Below are 15,433 nucleotides of genomic sequence, written 5' to 3'. Positions count from 1 at the left end.
CCCCGACTTCGTGCGAATCTTTGTGAGACAGATCCTTGCCCTTTCACCATGACTACGCTTCCTCCAGAGCTCGTAGATATAATCGTACATGAAATATGGTACTCTGATATGCCGTCTTACATCCGGAAATCGTTCATGACTACTTGCCCCCGAATTAACCGGATGTGGAAAGCCGTCTATGCTCCTATCGCTTCTCGGGACATGTACATCACCAACCTCGCATTTCTGGACTATCTATGTGCCATAGCACATCGCCAAAAATCCATCATCTACCACAACTTCATCCCCCAGCTTACTCGCACTATTACCTGCTTCATCGATCTCCGAGAAGACGAAAGGGAAACAGCGGTGAAAAAGGTGTATCGTTATCTCTTTGGGCTACCCAACATTCGTGGTTTCGATGCTCTCTTTCCGCATATTCCATACATATCTTTCCAGCTCACTTGGATCGGCATTGGGCCGGATTCACGTTTACAGTTTCTCCGTGGTATTCCCATTCGCGCCCGTTACGACCGATACCTGTCTAATGCCTGCTCTCCTGACTGCCCACGCTGGAAGACACAAATGGACGTATACATTGTCATGACAGACCCAGATCCTTCAGCGGCCATACCCGACTCGATCTGGTCTGATACGTTGTGGGAATTGCGCGACATCGGTGTCCCTGAATTCCTCTTTGGGATCATAGCATCCCCGGGACCGTATGATATGTTCGTAACCGATGGTGTCCGGCACATCGGTCAAACCACGTATATAGCTGAGAGAAAACTTGAAGACTACGACCCGAGGAATATTAATAAGCGCTTGTGGATGGCTTCCAAATATCATAAGCGACACAGTGCGTGATTAGAGCTACTTCCATCGGATGAGTCTAACATCCCTCAGCTCTAGCGTTGAGGTGCCTCACTAGCCTCTTCCACCGTTGGGAATACAGGCGTGTGCAGTCTCCTATACCTTTGATAACTGGGAATAGGTATGGTGTGGAGTCCCTCTTCAAGGACAGTATGTATTATGGATATCGGTCTCCGCCAGCATGCAAAAGAGTCAACACATGCCTTCACTCGGCCTTCTCGGTCTTCACTCGTTACTTTTTCTTACCTTCTCTATTTTTCTTACTGATACTACAGTGGAACATTGTAGAATCCTAATGACTCGAACCTTTCCACTGTTTATAAACAATGTACATACCATTGTAAAAGAATCTTTAGCCAATCTATCACTTTCAACACACCTTCAGTGCTTAGCGCTTGCTCAACAACTCGTTGAATACGCTTAGCACTTGTCTTCACCTACAGCCTGTAATAGCTTCGCGCTTACTGATCTCCCAAGTTCGCAAACCGGACCATTCAGGTCTCCTCACGAACCCTCGCCGGAATCCATTCTGTATTCCCTAATGACCTATATCATTTCTAATTAATCCTACTTCGCTTCGATCACCACTTCTCGCCTCGTGCTCGCATATCCGGATTTCGACATATTCCTAGCAATATGTCCTGAAGAAACTCTCCACTAGTTTCGATATGGAGCTGCTTGTACACACAAAGCTATTGCAAGGTGTTGGAATCCTCGGTGTTGCGTAGGGTAGACTCCTGGCTGGTAAGGCCAACTTGTTGATATGAACTTATTATTCCTAGGTGTTGGGATTTGGCAATCCAGCATCATGCCGAGTTTGCTTATTAAGGTAGAAGTCTTAGGAAAAGCATGGAAAGTTCTAGTAAAAGTACATTTAGTATAAAAGTAGGTACTGTAGCGTAGATCCTCATGCGTTTGCAGAGCTCAGCCAAGCGCAATACTATTGGCTTGCTACCGCACATGTGACACTGGGAACGAACCGATACCCCATTTTCCAACACTAGGCTCCTACAGAGCCTGTATTTATACTACTTCGCACTGTAATCTAGAATGTACTACACTGTTCTACTAGTCTCATGCTTACTCAGCTACTCTCGGCATGATGCCGGATTGCTCCTTCTAGAACTTTCCGGCGAAATCCCAACACAAGGGAATGTTATTTGGACCTTTTCCATTGCCAGATACACATCGATTCTTGACTGCTTGATATGATATCAATGCATTATTGGTCAGTGAGCAGATTTTTGTTTTCAATCCGTATTGTATCAGAACTAGGTATGCGTGGTTCTTTCGAGAAAAGAGGGTGTGTGGACACCGTCTGCTCGAAGTTGGTTGCTGCTGCCAAAATCAGGCTGTCGCCAACTGTTTGTATCAGAAGTATATAGAGACAAATTTCGAAACTTGACATTTTTCCTATTCCAAGATTCCACAAATTCCCTTCATGTAAAATCGCAGGTGATGGAGCATCGTCGGTCGACAACATTTTATGTGGTCACATGTCACGTGGGTCATGTCAGACTGCAGATCATGATGTCATGCTGGTATCAAGTTTAATTTTGCTCGTTCTTCCTCTTCCTTTCTCCCACTACATACCATCAATATCGCCTGTCTTCAAAATGATACGAACAGCAATAGATAAAATTTCGAAATCAGGCGTTGGCTTTGCCAAAGTGAGTCACAGTGAATCCACCAGCTTCTTCGACTCGATTACCTGACCTTGTGGCAACCAGAGGATTTATAGGGACCCAGTCGCGGAACTATTGAAAGTGGTGTCTGGATCCCTCATTGCGGCTATCAAAGAAGTATGCTCTCCTCTCAGAAGCTCTCACTGATTTCTGATGCCTATAAAGATTATCGAAGAAAGACTCGCCGCCTTAGAGATGTACCTTAGGGACACCAGAATGTCATGCATAGTGACGGATGGGTTGGCAGTGGAGACTGCTCGTTGGGTCTGCCGTCAGGCAGTATTGGAGTACGTGCTTTACTTATGAATATCAGAATCTGGCTTGTCTGATGGGCGTCTGTCAAGGTTATTTCAAAGGGCGAGTCATGATGTTGCCACGTTGAAAGCGGAGTCAAGGGAAGAAGGGGTGACTCTCATCATCCTCAAGCAGGTCATTATCGGTTTGCAGGAAAAAGAGTGGACCGTCAGGGCAATTTAAGGAAGTTTCAATATGTTCATCGCATCATTGACGGATGGAGGCACAGACGAGTCGCAGGAGGAGCTTGAAGCAGCCAGGAGCTGGGCCGCAAAAATAAAAGAAAATCATCTGGCAACTGAGACGGATGTACAACACGACGTCGTATAGCATAGATATTCCAAACTCTATCGTATATCTTTCCATTGGTGGCAGTAAAACGCGAATACGTCCCTCCTGAGTTGTCAATGCCAGTGATATGGACAAAGAAGCAACAGATAATATCACAAAGTTGAGACCCAGTAGCTGCGCATTTAACGGACAATCATTAGCATTGATCGACAGGCAATATGGCCGATTTACCAGGTGAATGAGCATTAGTTATCCTTCTGCAGGTGTGTATTCTGAGAGACTCCATGCTATACATGACAGATGGTCAATGCGACTAGCCATGTTTATATGCAGTAACACGGATGTCAAGGGACCGTTTTGATGAAGTGATTTAGAAATTGAAGCAAAAGAATGTGTACATGACATATAGCAGGCTATGACGAGTTGCGGTAGAGCTGACACCTAGGAAACACACGATGTCATCCAAAGTAACTGCCCTTCTTCTGAACAAGCCCTCAAATGGAAGGTAAGCACTTACACCACACCTCCCTTGCCACGCAGCAGCTTGACATGACTGCTATTGACGCGTTCTTGAGCAGGACGAATCCTGAAGGAGGTGACCTACGATGTCATTTAAAGAGATAAAGTAGTCAAAAGGAGATACATACAAGATGCGGTGCCAGACTAGACAAAATCTTACAACTTTTTCGACCCAGTATGTTCATGGTGAAGCAATGACCTGCCAATTTGAGCGTTCGTGCACAAGGGGGGGTTGGAAATAAAATCCCAGACAGGGGGTAGGGGGGGAGGGGGGGAGGGGTAGCAATCTTAAACACGAAACCTCACCTACCATATATAGGCATTTTGGAGGGTCTGATGGGTGACATTGGCATGAAATAATAGCATCTACATCTAAAATGAAGATATTTAGCATCACACATACATTTGTAGTCTGTTTTTCACCTTACAAAAATTATGATGTGTCACCACCCAAGTCCCTGAGAGATTCACGTGGTTGAAATGATTATGAGAGCATTACAAATCATACCTATTATGGATATATTACTACCCTATATGGTAGGAGGGGGAGGGAGGGGGGGGTCCCCTCGGCCTTAAACATGAAAATGTAGGTCATGTCAGGGATTTTATTTCCAACCCCCCCTTGTTCATGCACAGTATCATCCATCCATGTGATATATTCATACGCTTCTGTAAGGAACGTCCATAAACCTTGATAAAAATGAGTCCTTTCGTCAATGGAAGGAAGACCATTCTCACCGAATGGTCTTCGGATTGCCTTTCCGAAGTGGCGATTCATGCCTCGCACATCACCCTTCGTCTCCGTAAGGACACCATGACCAGAAAACTGCCGGACGCAATTCAGATACGTCGAACACAATATCGTGTCCCTGAACGAGATTGCTCTGACGCATTCAGACAACGTTCTGGGGGCCATAGAATAAGTGACATCCTCCAGAAACAGTCTCCAATTGGTGTCGGCAATTCGGCCATAGATATAATCGGGTGCCGGGTTGTAAGCAGTGATCTCCCACTCCACAGGTAGGACACTAAGTTGTGTCATCGCCTCGTCAAGTGCTATGGAGATTCGAGTCCGAACAATTTAGTGTTGAGATAGTATTAAAAGGAACCCTCTGTCTCGGATGCGATACATGATTTCTAGGAAGATTCGGGTGATATTAGGAAAACATTTGCGAAAGCCGATGAAATTGGGAAGATTGGATAAGGTTGTGTATGGCTCCTGTGCGGCGTCCTTATTTGCTTCCTGTTAAGAATCAGGGTATTTGAGCTAATACACGAGTTAATGAGTACTTGAGTAAAACCCAAGTTGTGAGTGAGGATGTCCGTAAGCCGAGTTCCAACCACCAAGAGGGATCCGTAAGGGTGCTAACAAGCGCTAGGCATAGTTAATGAGGGCGTCAGCAAGCACTAGGCGTAACTGACTGGGTCTCCGAAAAGCGCTAGGCGTAGTCAGAAAGCAATTGATTGACAAGCGCTTGGCGTAACCGATCAGAGATGCTTAGTTCACACAATTAAGTGGACTTCGAAGATGAGTAAAATTAGTGTAAGATTCTAATACAACAGTAAAGACAATATTTATATGCTACTAGTAAGGCATTGAGTCATTATAATTCTACAATGTTCTGTAGTATTCTAGTATCAGCAAGAAGAATAGAGAAAATAAGAGAAAATACCAGTAGGCCGAGGGCAGGCATATGTTGACTCGTGCTTAGTTCGGAAAAGACCCCGATATCCATAACATAGCCCCCCCAGTCCACATATGCATGAGCGAGGTGAAGAACGAATAAATGAAAAGGATCACAAAGTCTTATGGAGTTTACTTGCTCTGCAGGGCTGCTCCTGCCTGCCATTGATGTCCGTAACTTCAACCAGACTGGAGGAAATATTTAGTCCACACTCTGTATGTATGGAGAGGCAAAATCTATGATTATCCATCGCATACGGGAATAGAACCAACTCGGAATGCCACGCAGAACTTGAGTAATAGGAATGGAGAGTGTGCAGGGGGACAAGTGCCCCAGCTCATCCTTTATAACAGGCCCAATATTTTGTCTGTGACTGGTTGTCTCGAAACGTCGTTCAGGAGATGCGTGAGGCTCCACTATATGATGGCAAGGGAAATCACCTTGTGCTGATGCCCGCGCTGTTTCCAAAATGGGAATGATATCGATGATCGCGATCTTGACTCCCTTTCGTCGTGTTATCGATTCCACAATTAGTTTGTTCGCCGTTGAGATTGCATCCAGCTTCCTGCCTCGCCTCAAGGTATGAGCATCGTTCACTTCATCTCTTGATGCATGCATACAATGTCGCTTATGCTCGATAACTCCTGCATCACCCTCTGATAGTTGTGCAGTCCATGCCAGGTCCGTTGAATGCGCTAGAAGGCTCGTTTGGGTATTTCCGAACAGGAGGATATGAGATACTGTAAAATGGATGATAAAAATGTGGCCAGGTATGCTCTTTGAACTAGTGATGAGTCGAACACTCTGATTGTGTTCTGTTTTCTCAGGAAGATTGCGTTCCAATGACACTATATTGAATGCAGAAACTGGCAGAGCGTAAGAGAGCAGTCGTTTTGACTCTTTCTTAGTCACGGGGACTTCTGTAAAGAATTCCAATCGAGGTACGCGCCGAATCCTTTGGAGATGCCGCTGTTGATCCCTGGACCTAGATGTGAGGCCCCATAACACCATAGGAATTGCTGGAAATTGCGAATTCCTGAATTCATGCAAGGCTCGATGCACCAGGAATATTACAAGCCCCTTGCCAGTCAGAGCGAAAATGAAGCTGGGAAGGTAATGGGAGAAAGTCAGGACGAATTTGCATCTGGACTCAAAGGTGATGCCAAACCTTTCGGAGGTGGCATTTTGAATTGTTCGTGCCTTGATTCTGATAACGAGTCGATGCAGATCGGTGATGAGGCTGGCTGTGGGCACCTGTGGAATAGTGAGCGGGCTAAAAGGCGAACCTCAAAAACCCACACACACACTCACACAACTACACAAACTACAATCACCCTCGTAAGTTCTAGGGGGAGCGATTATTTCTAATGCGATCCAACTATACTTCAATATCTCGAGGAGTTTCTCTTATTCTCAGCGCTCTTAGCAAAGCTAAGCTTTCTCTAATGAATTCCTAAGTCTAGGAACTTTTTACAGGAAGGTCGTTCACTGGCACGACGCAACCTTCAAGGCAGATTTGGGTTATAATACACAAGGGACACTGATCCCAACAGAAACAGAGGCAATACACACTGAAACTTTAGTGAGCTCGCTAAAAGAACACCACAGGCAAGCACTGACTTAGCCCGCTCACTACACAACTGTATGTAGGGGTTCTCCAACTAACTCCAGCAGGTTATCTCGACTCAAGAACACTTCAGAAGTGCTCAGAAAACAGATTCAGAAACGGAACTTCGAACAGAACTGACATGGAACAGACTGAAACAGAACAGAACAGAACAGAACAGGACAGATCTCAGATTTCCACTTCAACACATTCTCCGAACCGACTTATCACACTTAACAGAACAGAAACAGCGTCACTGATTCGTATTCACTCTGACTAAGTTCTCAAAAGTCTTATCAAAAGGGTATCTCATATTTCTCTGAGTGAGCTTGCTAATTCTATGCACAGCTCAAAGTCACAAACTGATCCTTTGTTACAGTACCGCCTTCAATGCGTGCACAGGAACTCGGGGGCTCAAAACTTGGCCTCTATCTACTGTAACCAGCCTACTTATACTACAGGGGAATTAGAATTACAAACATCGCGCAGTACCCAGACTCCTACATGCGTAGCACATTGCCACCGCCACCTTACTGAGCATCCGAGTCGGACTTCCCAGTTTTAGTCTCATTTCTATAGTGAGCTCGCTAAACACATGCCAAGAGGTGCTCTCCCGACACCCACGGGCTCATTCTCTAGCGACCGACAGGTCTAGGCACACGGAACTATCAGTTCTGGCATATGTCGTTCAGGACTTCTTTCTTGGATTCACAGAGGCTTCTCGTAGACATGGCAACAAGTGAGTCTTCGAACAATGGGACTCAGAACAATGGAACATGGGCTCGCGGACTTCGGCCGAAGCCCATTGCCCAAGCTCGTGCCGGTGATAGCTGTCAGCTCGCTTAAGGATTTCCCCGGATTTTCAGGTACGGCACGTCACAGTTAGCGAGCGCGCTAAGTGTTCTCAGTGCCAGTGCAATCTTCAAGGTTTTATCTAGCTCCCGCGAGTGTGCTTGTAAGTTAGAGCCTAAGGCATTGGGTATAGGGTTTGGCCTTCTCATCACGCATGCCCATCAGGTACAGTGCTGTGACTAAGTCCTGTTTAGAATCCCGTTGCTTCTTATGCCATAAGTTATATTCCATATCATTGCACCGCGTAGCATTAGTGTCGACGCGTAGTTTTAGTCTGCTCGCTCACTATTTCTCAGTATGCGTGTAAAACACTCTAGATTGCAAAATTACATGTGTAAATAGGCTGCAGTCGCAACATCGGGCAACGTTTTGATAAACTCACTCTTTCGAGTGGTGCGCGGTCGTTGTCTCATCTTTTCGCTTCCCCTACGAATGTCGTAAAACCTTTTGCATGGAACACGAGCATAACTAGTTATTTTCCAGTTTCCTACTGCTTCCAGAGAACTGTAGATGTTCAAAGTATCAAGGACAAAGAGTCGGGAGATTAAATGACAGGGTGAGTCATAATCTTGCTGCGAACAAGTTTCTCAGCTGACTTGTTGTTCGAGAAATAGGATAATATAAATGCACAATGTTCCAGAATGTCGTTTAGGAGACAAGGACGGCTCGACCATGCGGCGATAGCCAAGGGAATCGGCCTTCGGAGCTGCCGGTGAGTTGTTTCCAAAACAGGAATGATATTGATGATGATCATATTGATCGTGAACTTCGTTTCACCATCGCATCGTTCCCAGTGTCATTTGGCTTGCACTGGCTATTGCACGTGATCCTAGTTCCTCTCCAAGTGTATCTGAGTTTCGTTCTGTTCTACTGTTAATGACAATACTGAGCTTGATCGTGAACTTCCCTTGAATATCCATGATCTCTCTACTCAAGGGTCTAGTGTACTGGCTTCTTTCCTGACGGTGTCAGTCACTATTGGCCGAGACTTTGACTTTCCTGCTTATCCCTTCAGAATGGCCTCCTGATGCATCGATACTACATTGTTTGAGCCCAACGATACTTGCATGAATCTCTGATATTGGCGAAGTCGGTGCTAGGTCTGTTGAACACCCGAGTATGCTGGTTTCTGTGTTTCCGGAAGGAATAACGGGAAAGACTGTAATAGGCATAATAAGAATGGAGCAGGGTACGTCATTTGAACTAGTGCTGAGCTGAACATTCCAATTTAATTGATCATATTCAGTTGTCTCTAGCTTCAATGACACTATATTGAATGCGACACCTTGTGGATGATCTGTAAGTAGTCGTTTTGGATCTTGTTTGATCATCACAACTTCTTCTATCATTGTCAGGTGGGGGTAAACTGAAAGCCTAGAGAGACTGATTGAGTCCGGAATAAGCTGACAAAGGAATTCCAATGGAGATGAGCACCAAATCCTTTGGAGACGCTGCTGCCAGTCCGTGAGCCCAGTTATAGGATCCTGTAGCACAGGAAGAACCGATGGGATTCGGGAATTCTGGACTTTATGCAAAACTCGAAGGGCCGCAATTTCTCCAAGTTCCTTATCTGCAAGATTGAAAGTGAGGCTGGGAAGGCAATTGAAGAAGGTCGTGATGAGTTCATGTTCGGAGGCGGTGCTGAACTCTTCGGAGGTGGCATTTGGAAACATCTGCGCCTTAATGTGGATAGCAAGTTGTTGCGGATTACGCACTGTCCTAATACGCCAACTCTTTCATGTGGTGTGTGGTCATCGTTTCATCCTTTGGCTTCCCTTACAAATGTCGTAAAACCCTTTGCCAGGAGTATGAACAGGACTGGTTGTATTCCAGTTTCCTATTGCTGTTGGAGAACGGCAGATGTTTGAAATATGAAAGACAAAAAGTCGGGAGACGAGGTGATAGGGTAAGTGCTCTCCTTGTGGTCCACGAGGTTCTCGGCTAACATGTTGTTTGAGAAATACAATAATATAGATGCAGGGTGTGTCGGAATGTTGTTTTGGAGATGTGTGGATGGAGGACGGCATCATCATGCGACAATAGCAAAGGGAATCGGCTTTCATAGTTACCGGCGAGCTGTTTCCAAAATGGGAATGATATTGATGATGTTGATTGCCATGGCCTTCCTTTTGCTGTGTTATCGATACCATCATTGATTCACCCGCCCTCAAGATTGTGTTCAGGCTTGGGTCTTGCCTCAATTGTTAGCAACCAACTCGAATCGACTTAGATCGAACTAGGATCGCTATTCGCACTTCGGTAGACGATACTCTAGCAAGTCAAAGGCGACGGATCAAGTTAACTGCGGACGAGATAGACGCGAAACAAGGAGTTCGATATTGGGTAGATTAAACCTTAGCCGAAGCTGGGGTTTAGACCAGCTGAGGCTCTACTTAAATACACTTTGGGTATGCTAATAATAGTATGTGAGAAACTGTCCGTGGTGATCGCATATGAGTAATCAGGCTGAGTAAAACGAAGAAAAATGAATAAATCGTAACATTACCCCCCCTTTAAGACTCGTTCATCCCAAATGAGTCCTCAGACTCCCATTCGTCGCCGTCCGATGTAGAATGTCTAGATTCAGAGTAGAAAGATGGTACATCATCGTCATCATCTTCTTCGCCTGCATTCCAGTTTTCATGAATTCTTTGGAGGTTTTGAAGGTTTACCTCTTCTTCTGTGTCATCCTCCTCTACCACTGGAATTCCGTCGGCTTCGTCCGTAGTGACTATAGGCCATTTATTTCGCAAGAAGTCTGGTTCTAGTTCAGGGTTGAATGCCGGATGCCAATTTTGAGCTGCTAAGTCGACAGATGGCGGAGATGAGAAAGAGGGATAAGAGTCTTGTTGGGTATCTGAATGTCTTGGGTTAGAGCATTGGGACGAGTAGACTGTTTCTATTTCGGTGATGCTGATGAGCCTAAACTTCCATGGCAACAGCAAAAACCAAAACTCTAGAGGAGTTCACGGCAAATGGCGTGTAGCGGCAATAAAGGCTTTGTTGTTGTGCGAGTGTTTCGGTGCACCTCTGTGCGATGAATTCCTCAAGAACGCAAGTATACACTGCGACTTTTCAGTCAGCGAAGTAGTACCCTTAACAATCGAGTACTAGAAAGCGTTGGCTGAGTAAGCTGGGAAGGATCTCGATAGACGAGAAGGAATGGAATCCGGTATAACTGGGAATACCGGCAAACCGTGAACGAAGTGACGGCAATTTAACTAGTAAAAGCTGTGGGCGATGTTGACGGAATTAGAGAAAATGCCGTCGAAGAGGAATACCATTGGCAAGATAACAAATACCGTGATGGCAAGAGACGAAGACTGTAGTCGAGAAACGAGAAACTGGCAGTAAAACGAAGATAAGACTGGCTGGCGATGATATGAGGGGGAACTAGTGGCGGCAAACGATGAACGGAACTGAGCGATGATGAAACTAAAACTGGACTGAGGTTAACTGCGGTAAAACGAAACTGATACTGATCCTGAGTCTACACGGAGACTATCCTATACTGAAGCTGATGGCAAGATAACAAATACCGAGGCGGGTGATCCTATGCTGAAACTGACAGCAAGATAACAAATACCGTGACTGAAGGTCCTATACTGAAACTGTTGACCAAAATTCCGTGACAGACACTGCTGGCGGCGATAACGATCCTAATCTGTGTCCACATGGGGACGTAACTGTACTGAGCTGAACTGGGGTGAAACGATGGCAACGTAGAAGGTGAAAACTGATGAAAACGATCCTGGCTGGTGAAAGTGAAACGATGCTGGCAGATTAAAAGATAAAAGCGAGTTGTGGACATGAAATTCCGTGTATTGGCGCAATATGAGCGTACACCAATACCGTTAGAAGAAAAGCCGTGACAGAGAGTATAACTTGGAGTGACTATGTTGTTATTGTCTATCTCCTAGCGAGTACAAGCTGATAACGGTGGTCGATAACGTGGAGGATGGCTAGTGTCCAGTAACTTGTGTCTAGCAACTACTACTACACTAGCTTTTATACTACAAGTCCGGAATAAAATTAGAATACTTGAAACGAGTCCTTAGTAAGTCCTTAGTACATCGATTGGTAAGAAATGATACAAAACGCGTGCTCCCAGAGTTCTAAAGTAACAGCACCCACACGGTTTTACCGCGTATAGACTTAGTGATCAGAAAGAATTCCCCCGACATATGGACTCTTGGGCTGCTGTGTTGCTGTGGCAAAGTACACTGAAGGTAGTGCACTGAAGTAGATGTGTGTGGCATTATCTTGGCGTTGTAACAGCCTTAGTAAAGTGAGTGGAAAGGTCACGGTATTAGGTCTTTTGCCGTGGAGTTGGTACTTTGACTGTGGCATTCTTCTAAATGATGCTTGATGCTGATGTCATCGATGGCTGTGCTGGGCGATCAATGATGGTCCTAAATCCGTGAGATCTGCAATCAGGTGCCTGGTGGCATTAATGAAGTGGCGCAGATTGATACGGAATACGAGCTGGGAAGGATAGTTGGCGGTAAGAGTGGGTATTGCCGTGATTGCAATCGTTGACTTAGTGAAAGTCCGCTAAGTGGACAAGGCATTTATTATAATGCTAAAATCCGCGAATTCTGAGTGTACAGAGCCTTGAGGCTCATCAACACAAGGAGTGTCCGGTTCGTGATACGTGGCAACGTTATTTGCCGGTATCTTGTTGTCGATGCCGATTGCCCTCCCTCTCCTATCGATTTCCCATTGAATCCTTTGGAGGCAGGCTTCGTACTCGTTTACTAGTTCTTCTGCGTTAGCCATGTTGGATCTTTTTACCCAGGAATTTTCTTCGGAGGGGTACCCTTTCCACTTCACTAGGTATTCGGTTACGGTGCGGCGGGTTCGTCCACGCCCAGTAACCTTGTCTCGCTGTTCCACTATCTCTTCAATCTCATATTCTTCTTCATCATCAATAAGTTCTGGAGGCGGTCTTTCAGGTCGGGGTTGGTTGGGAAATTCTGGGCCGTGGTACGGGGTTAACAGGGACTCATTGAAGCGATTGTGAATCTTCCAACTCGTTGGAAGTTTGAGCTCATAAGCGGAGGCACCTTTCTTGGCCACGACGGTGAAGGGTCCTACACGTCAATCTCCGAGTTTTTTTGTGGGTCGAGGAAGGTTCAGGTTAGTAGAGTCCAGCCACACTTTATCGCCAGCTTGGTACTCCACTGCTTGATTCTTGTGCTTGTCATAGGCCCTTTTCATGGATTCGGCCGCTCTCTCTAAGGACTCCCTTGTTTTGTCCTGTACTTCTTTAATGCCCTGAACCAGCTTCGAGGCGGCGGGGACAACGTCGGGTCGTTGGGCAGTCTTAATGACCTGCCCGTCTCTTCCGAAGACCACTTTGTAGGGAGAAAAACCCGTCGCCGAATGACTTCGATTATTGTGTGTGAACGCAGCCAGCGGTAGCCATTCACTCCAGTCATCTTGACGATAGTTTACGAACATCTTGAGGTACTTTTCAATCTCCTGATTAATGTGCTCTGTCTGTCCGTCGGTCTGAGGATGATAGGCGGTAGAGGGATTGCCAGTGACTTGAATAAGGCCGTAGAACTCCTTCATGAATTTGGATACAAAGATAGCCCCCCTGTCCGAGATGACTTTTTCCGGCATCACTCCGTATGGCACGTAGACGTAGTCTCGCAAGATTTTGGCAAAACCAAGGGACGTAAGTTCCTCAGTGCATGCGATTGGGATGATAGTTTTGGAGAAGCGGTCGACTATTACGAGGATAGAATCGTACCCTTTTGAATCGGGAGGTTTGGTGATCATGTCGACGGAAATATGAGTCCATGGCCTGGTCAGTACTTCATTAGGGTGGAGAGGTGCCTTCTTTGGGTGACGATCCGCCTTGGTTCGTTGACAGACCTCACATCCCTTTATGTATGTTTCCACTCCCCGACGCATTCGAGGCCACCAATAGTCCCGTAAAACGAGCTCTTTGGTTTTCTCTATCCTGGGGTGTCCTGCTGTTACATGATCATGTCGTAGCGCTATGATCTCCCCCTGTAATCGTCGGCTCATAGGAATATAAATGCATCCGTCGTACCAGAGTAATCCTTGGTCTTGAGAGACCCCCTTTTCGTGATTAAGGGAATCAGAGATGCCCTTATCCCACTTGCGTACATCGTGGGTGGCCAGTTTGATCCTCTCGTGGAGCTCTTCCAAGGTGGGCATTACCAGGGCCTGGAAGTGTTCCACCTTCAGGATGGTTACATCCTTGTTATCCTCTTTGCCTTGGTCATGGTCCACCCGCCGGGACAGCAGATCTGCTTTACAATTTTGGGCCCCAGGCTTGTGGTGTAACGTGAACTGGTATTCCACCAGTTCCGTCACCCATCGGGCTTGTCGTCGGTTCAGCTTCTGGGGTTTTCGGTGATGAGCCTAAACTTCTGTGGCAACGGCAAAAACCAAAACTCTAGAGGAGTTCACGGCAAATGGCGTGTAGCGGCAATAAAGGCTTTGTTGTTGTGCGAGTGTTTCGGTGCACCTCCGTGCGATGAATTCCTCAAGAATGCAAGTATACACTGTGACTTTTCAGTCAGCGAAGTAGTACCCTTAACAATCGAGTACTAGAAAACGTTGGCTGTAAGCCGGGAAGGGTCTCGATAGACGAGAAGGAACGGAATCCGGTATAACTGGGAATACCGGCAAACCGTGAACGAAGTGACGGCAATTTAACTAGTAAAAGCCGTGGGCGATGTTGACGGAATTAGAGAAAATGCCGTCAAAGAGCAATACCGTTGGCAAGATAACAAATACCGTGACGGCAAGAGACGAAGACTGTAGTCGAGAAACGAGAAACTGGCGGTAAAACGAAGATAAGACGACTGGCGATGATATGAGGGGGAACTAGTGACGGCAAAACGATGGCTGGGACTGGGCTGGACTGAGACTGAAACTATACTGAGGTTAACGACGGCAAAACGAAACTGATACTAATCCTGAGTCTACACGGAGACTATCCTATACTGAAACTGATGGCAAGATACCAAATACCGTGACTGATGATCCTATACTGAAGCTGTTGACCGAAATTCCGTGACAGATGCTGCTGGCGGCAATAACGATCCTAATCTGAGTCCACACTGGGGACGTAACGATCCTGAACTGAACTGGGTAAAACGATGGCGACGTAGAAGGTGAAAACTGATGAAAACGATGCTGGCTGGTGAAAGTGAAACGATGCTGGCGGATTAAAAGATAAAAGCGAGTTGTGGACACCAAATTCCGTGTATTGGCGCAATATGAGCGTACACCAATACCGTTAGAAGAAAAGCCGTGACAGAGAGTATAACTTGGAGTGACTATGTTGTTATTGTCTATCTCCTAGCGAGTACAAGCGATAACGGTGGTCGATAACGTGGATGATGGCTAGTGTCCAGTAACTTGTGTCTAGCAACTACTACTACACTAGCTTTTATACTACAAGTCCAGAATAAAATTAGAATACTTGAAACGAGTCCTTAGTAAGTCCTTAGTACATCGATTGGTAAGAAATGATACAAAACGCGTGCTCCCAGAGTTCTAAAGTAACAGCACCCACACGGTTTTACCGCGTATAGACTTAGTGATCAGAAAGAATTCCCCCAACATACGGACTCTTGGGCTGCTGTGTTGCTGTGGCAAAGTAC

General features: G+C 45.9%; 2 protein-coding genes across 2 annotated transcripts; both read left to right on the top strand.

The window, feature by feature from the left end:
- Positions 1-18: 18 nt before the first annotated feature.
- On the top strand, positions 19-1,232 carry EV420DRAFT_1748482 (uncharacterized protein). The gene is made up of 2 exons (XM_060480246.1): positions 19-838; positions 886-1,232. Exons 1-2 carry the CDS (start codon positions 49-51, stop codon positions 1,146-1,148), a joined length of 1,053 nt encoding a protein of 350 aa, XP_060330044.1. The 5' UTR covers positions 19-48; the 3' UTR covers positions 1,149-1,232.
- Positions 1,233-9,204: 7,972 nt separating this feature from the next.
- On the top strand, positions 9,205-10,136 carry EV420DRAFT_1480364 (uncharacterized protein; the record flags this gene model as incomplete). The annotated part of the gene is made up of 4 exons (XM_060469668.1): positions 9,205-9,248; positions 9,280-9,527; positions 9,663-9,690; positions 10,025-10,136. The coding sequence occupies 4 exons, from the start codon at positions 9,205-9,207 to the stop codon at positions 10,134-10,136; spliced, it is 432 nt and encodes a 143-aa protein (XP_060330043.1).
- Between the last annotated feature and the right edge of the window lie 5,297 nt (positions 10,137-15,433).

Source organism: Desarmillaria tabescens, assembly GCF_030435595.1.
Source record: "Desarmillaria tabescens strain CCBAS 213 chromosome Unknown EV420scaffold_20, whole genome shotgun sequence".
NCBI classification, from domain to species: domain Eukaryota; kingdom Fungi; phylum Basidiomycota; class Agaricomycetes; order Agaricales; family Physalacriaceae; genus Desarmillaria; species Desarmillaria tabescens.
This window is presented reverse-complemented; position numbering and strand designations above follow the sequence as displayed.

Coding starts and splice junctions, on each gene's coding strand:
- EV420DRAFT_1748482 (XM_060480246.1), top strand. CDS start 49: ATGACTACGCTTCCTCCAGAGCTCGTAGATATAATCGTACATGAAATA. Junction 839..885: donor CAAATATCATAAGCGACACA/GTGCGTGATTAG, acceptor AACATCCCTCAG/CTCTAGCGTTGAGGTGCCTC.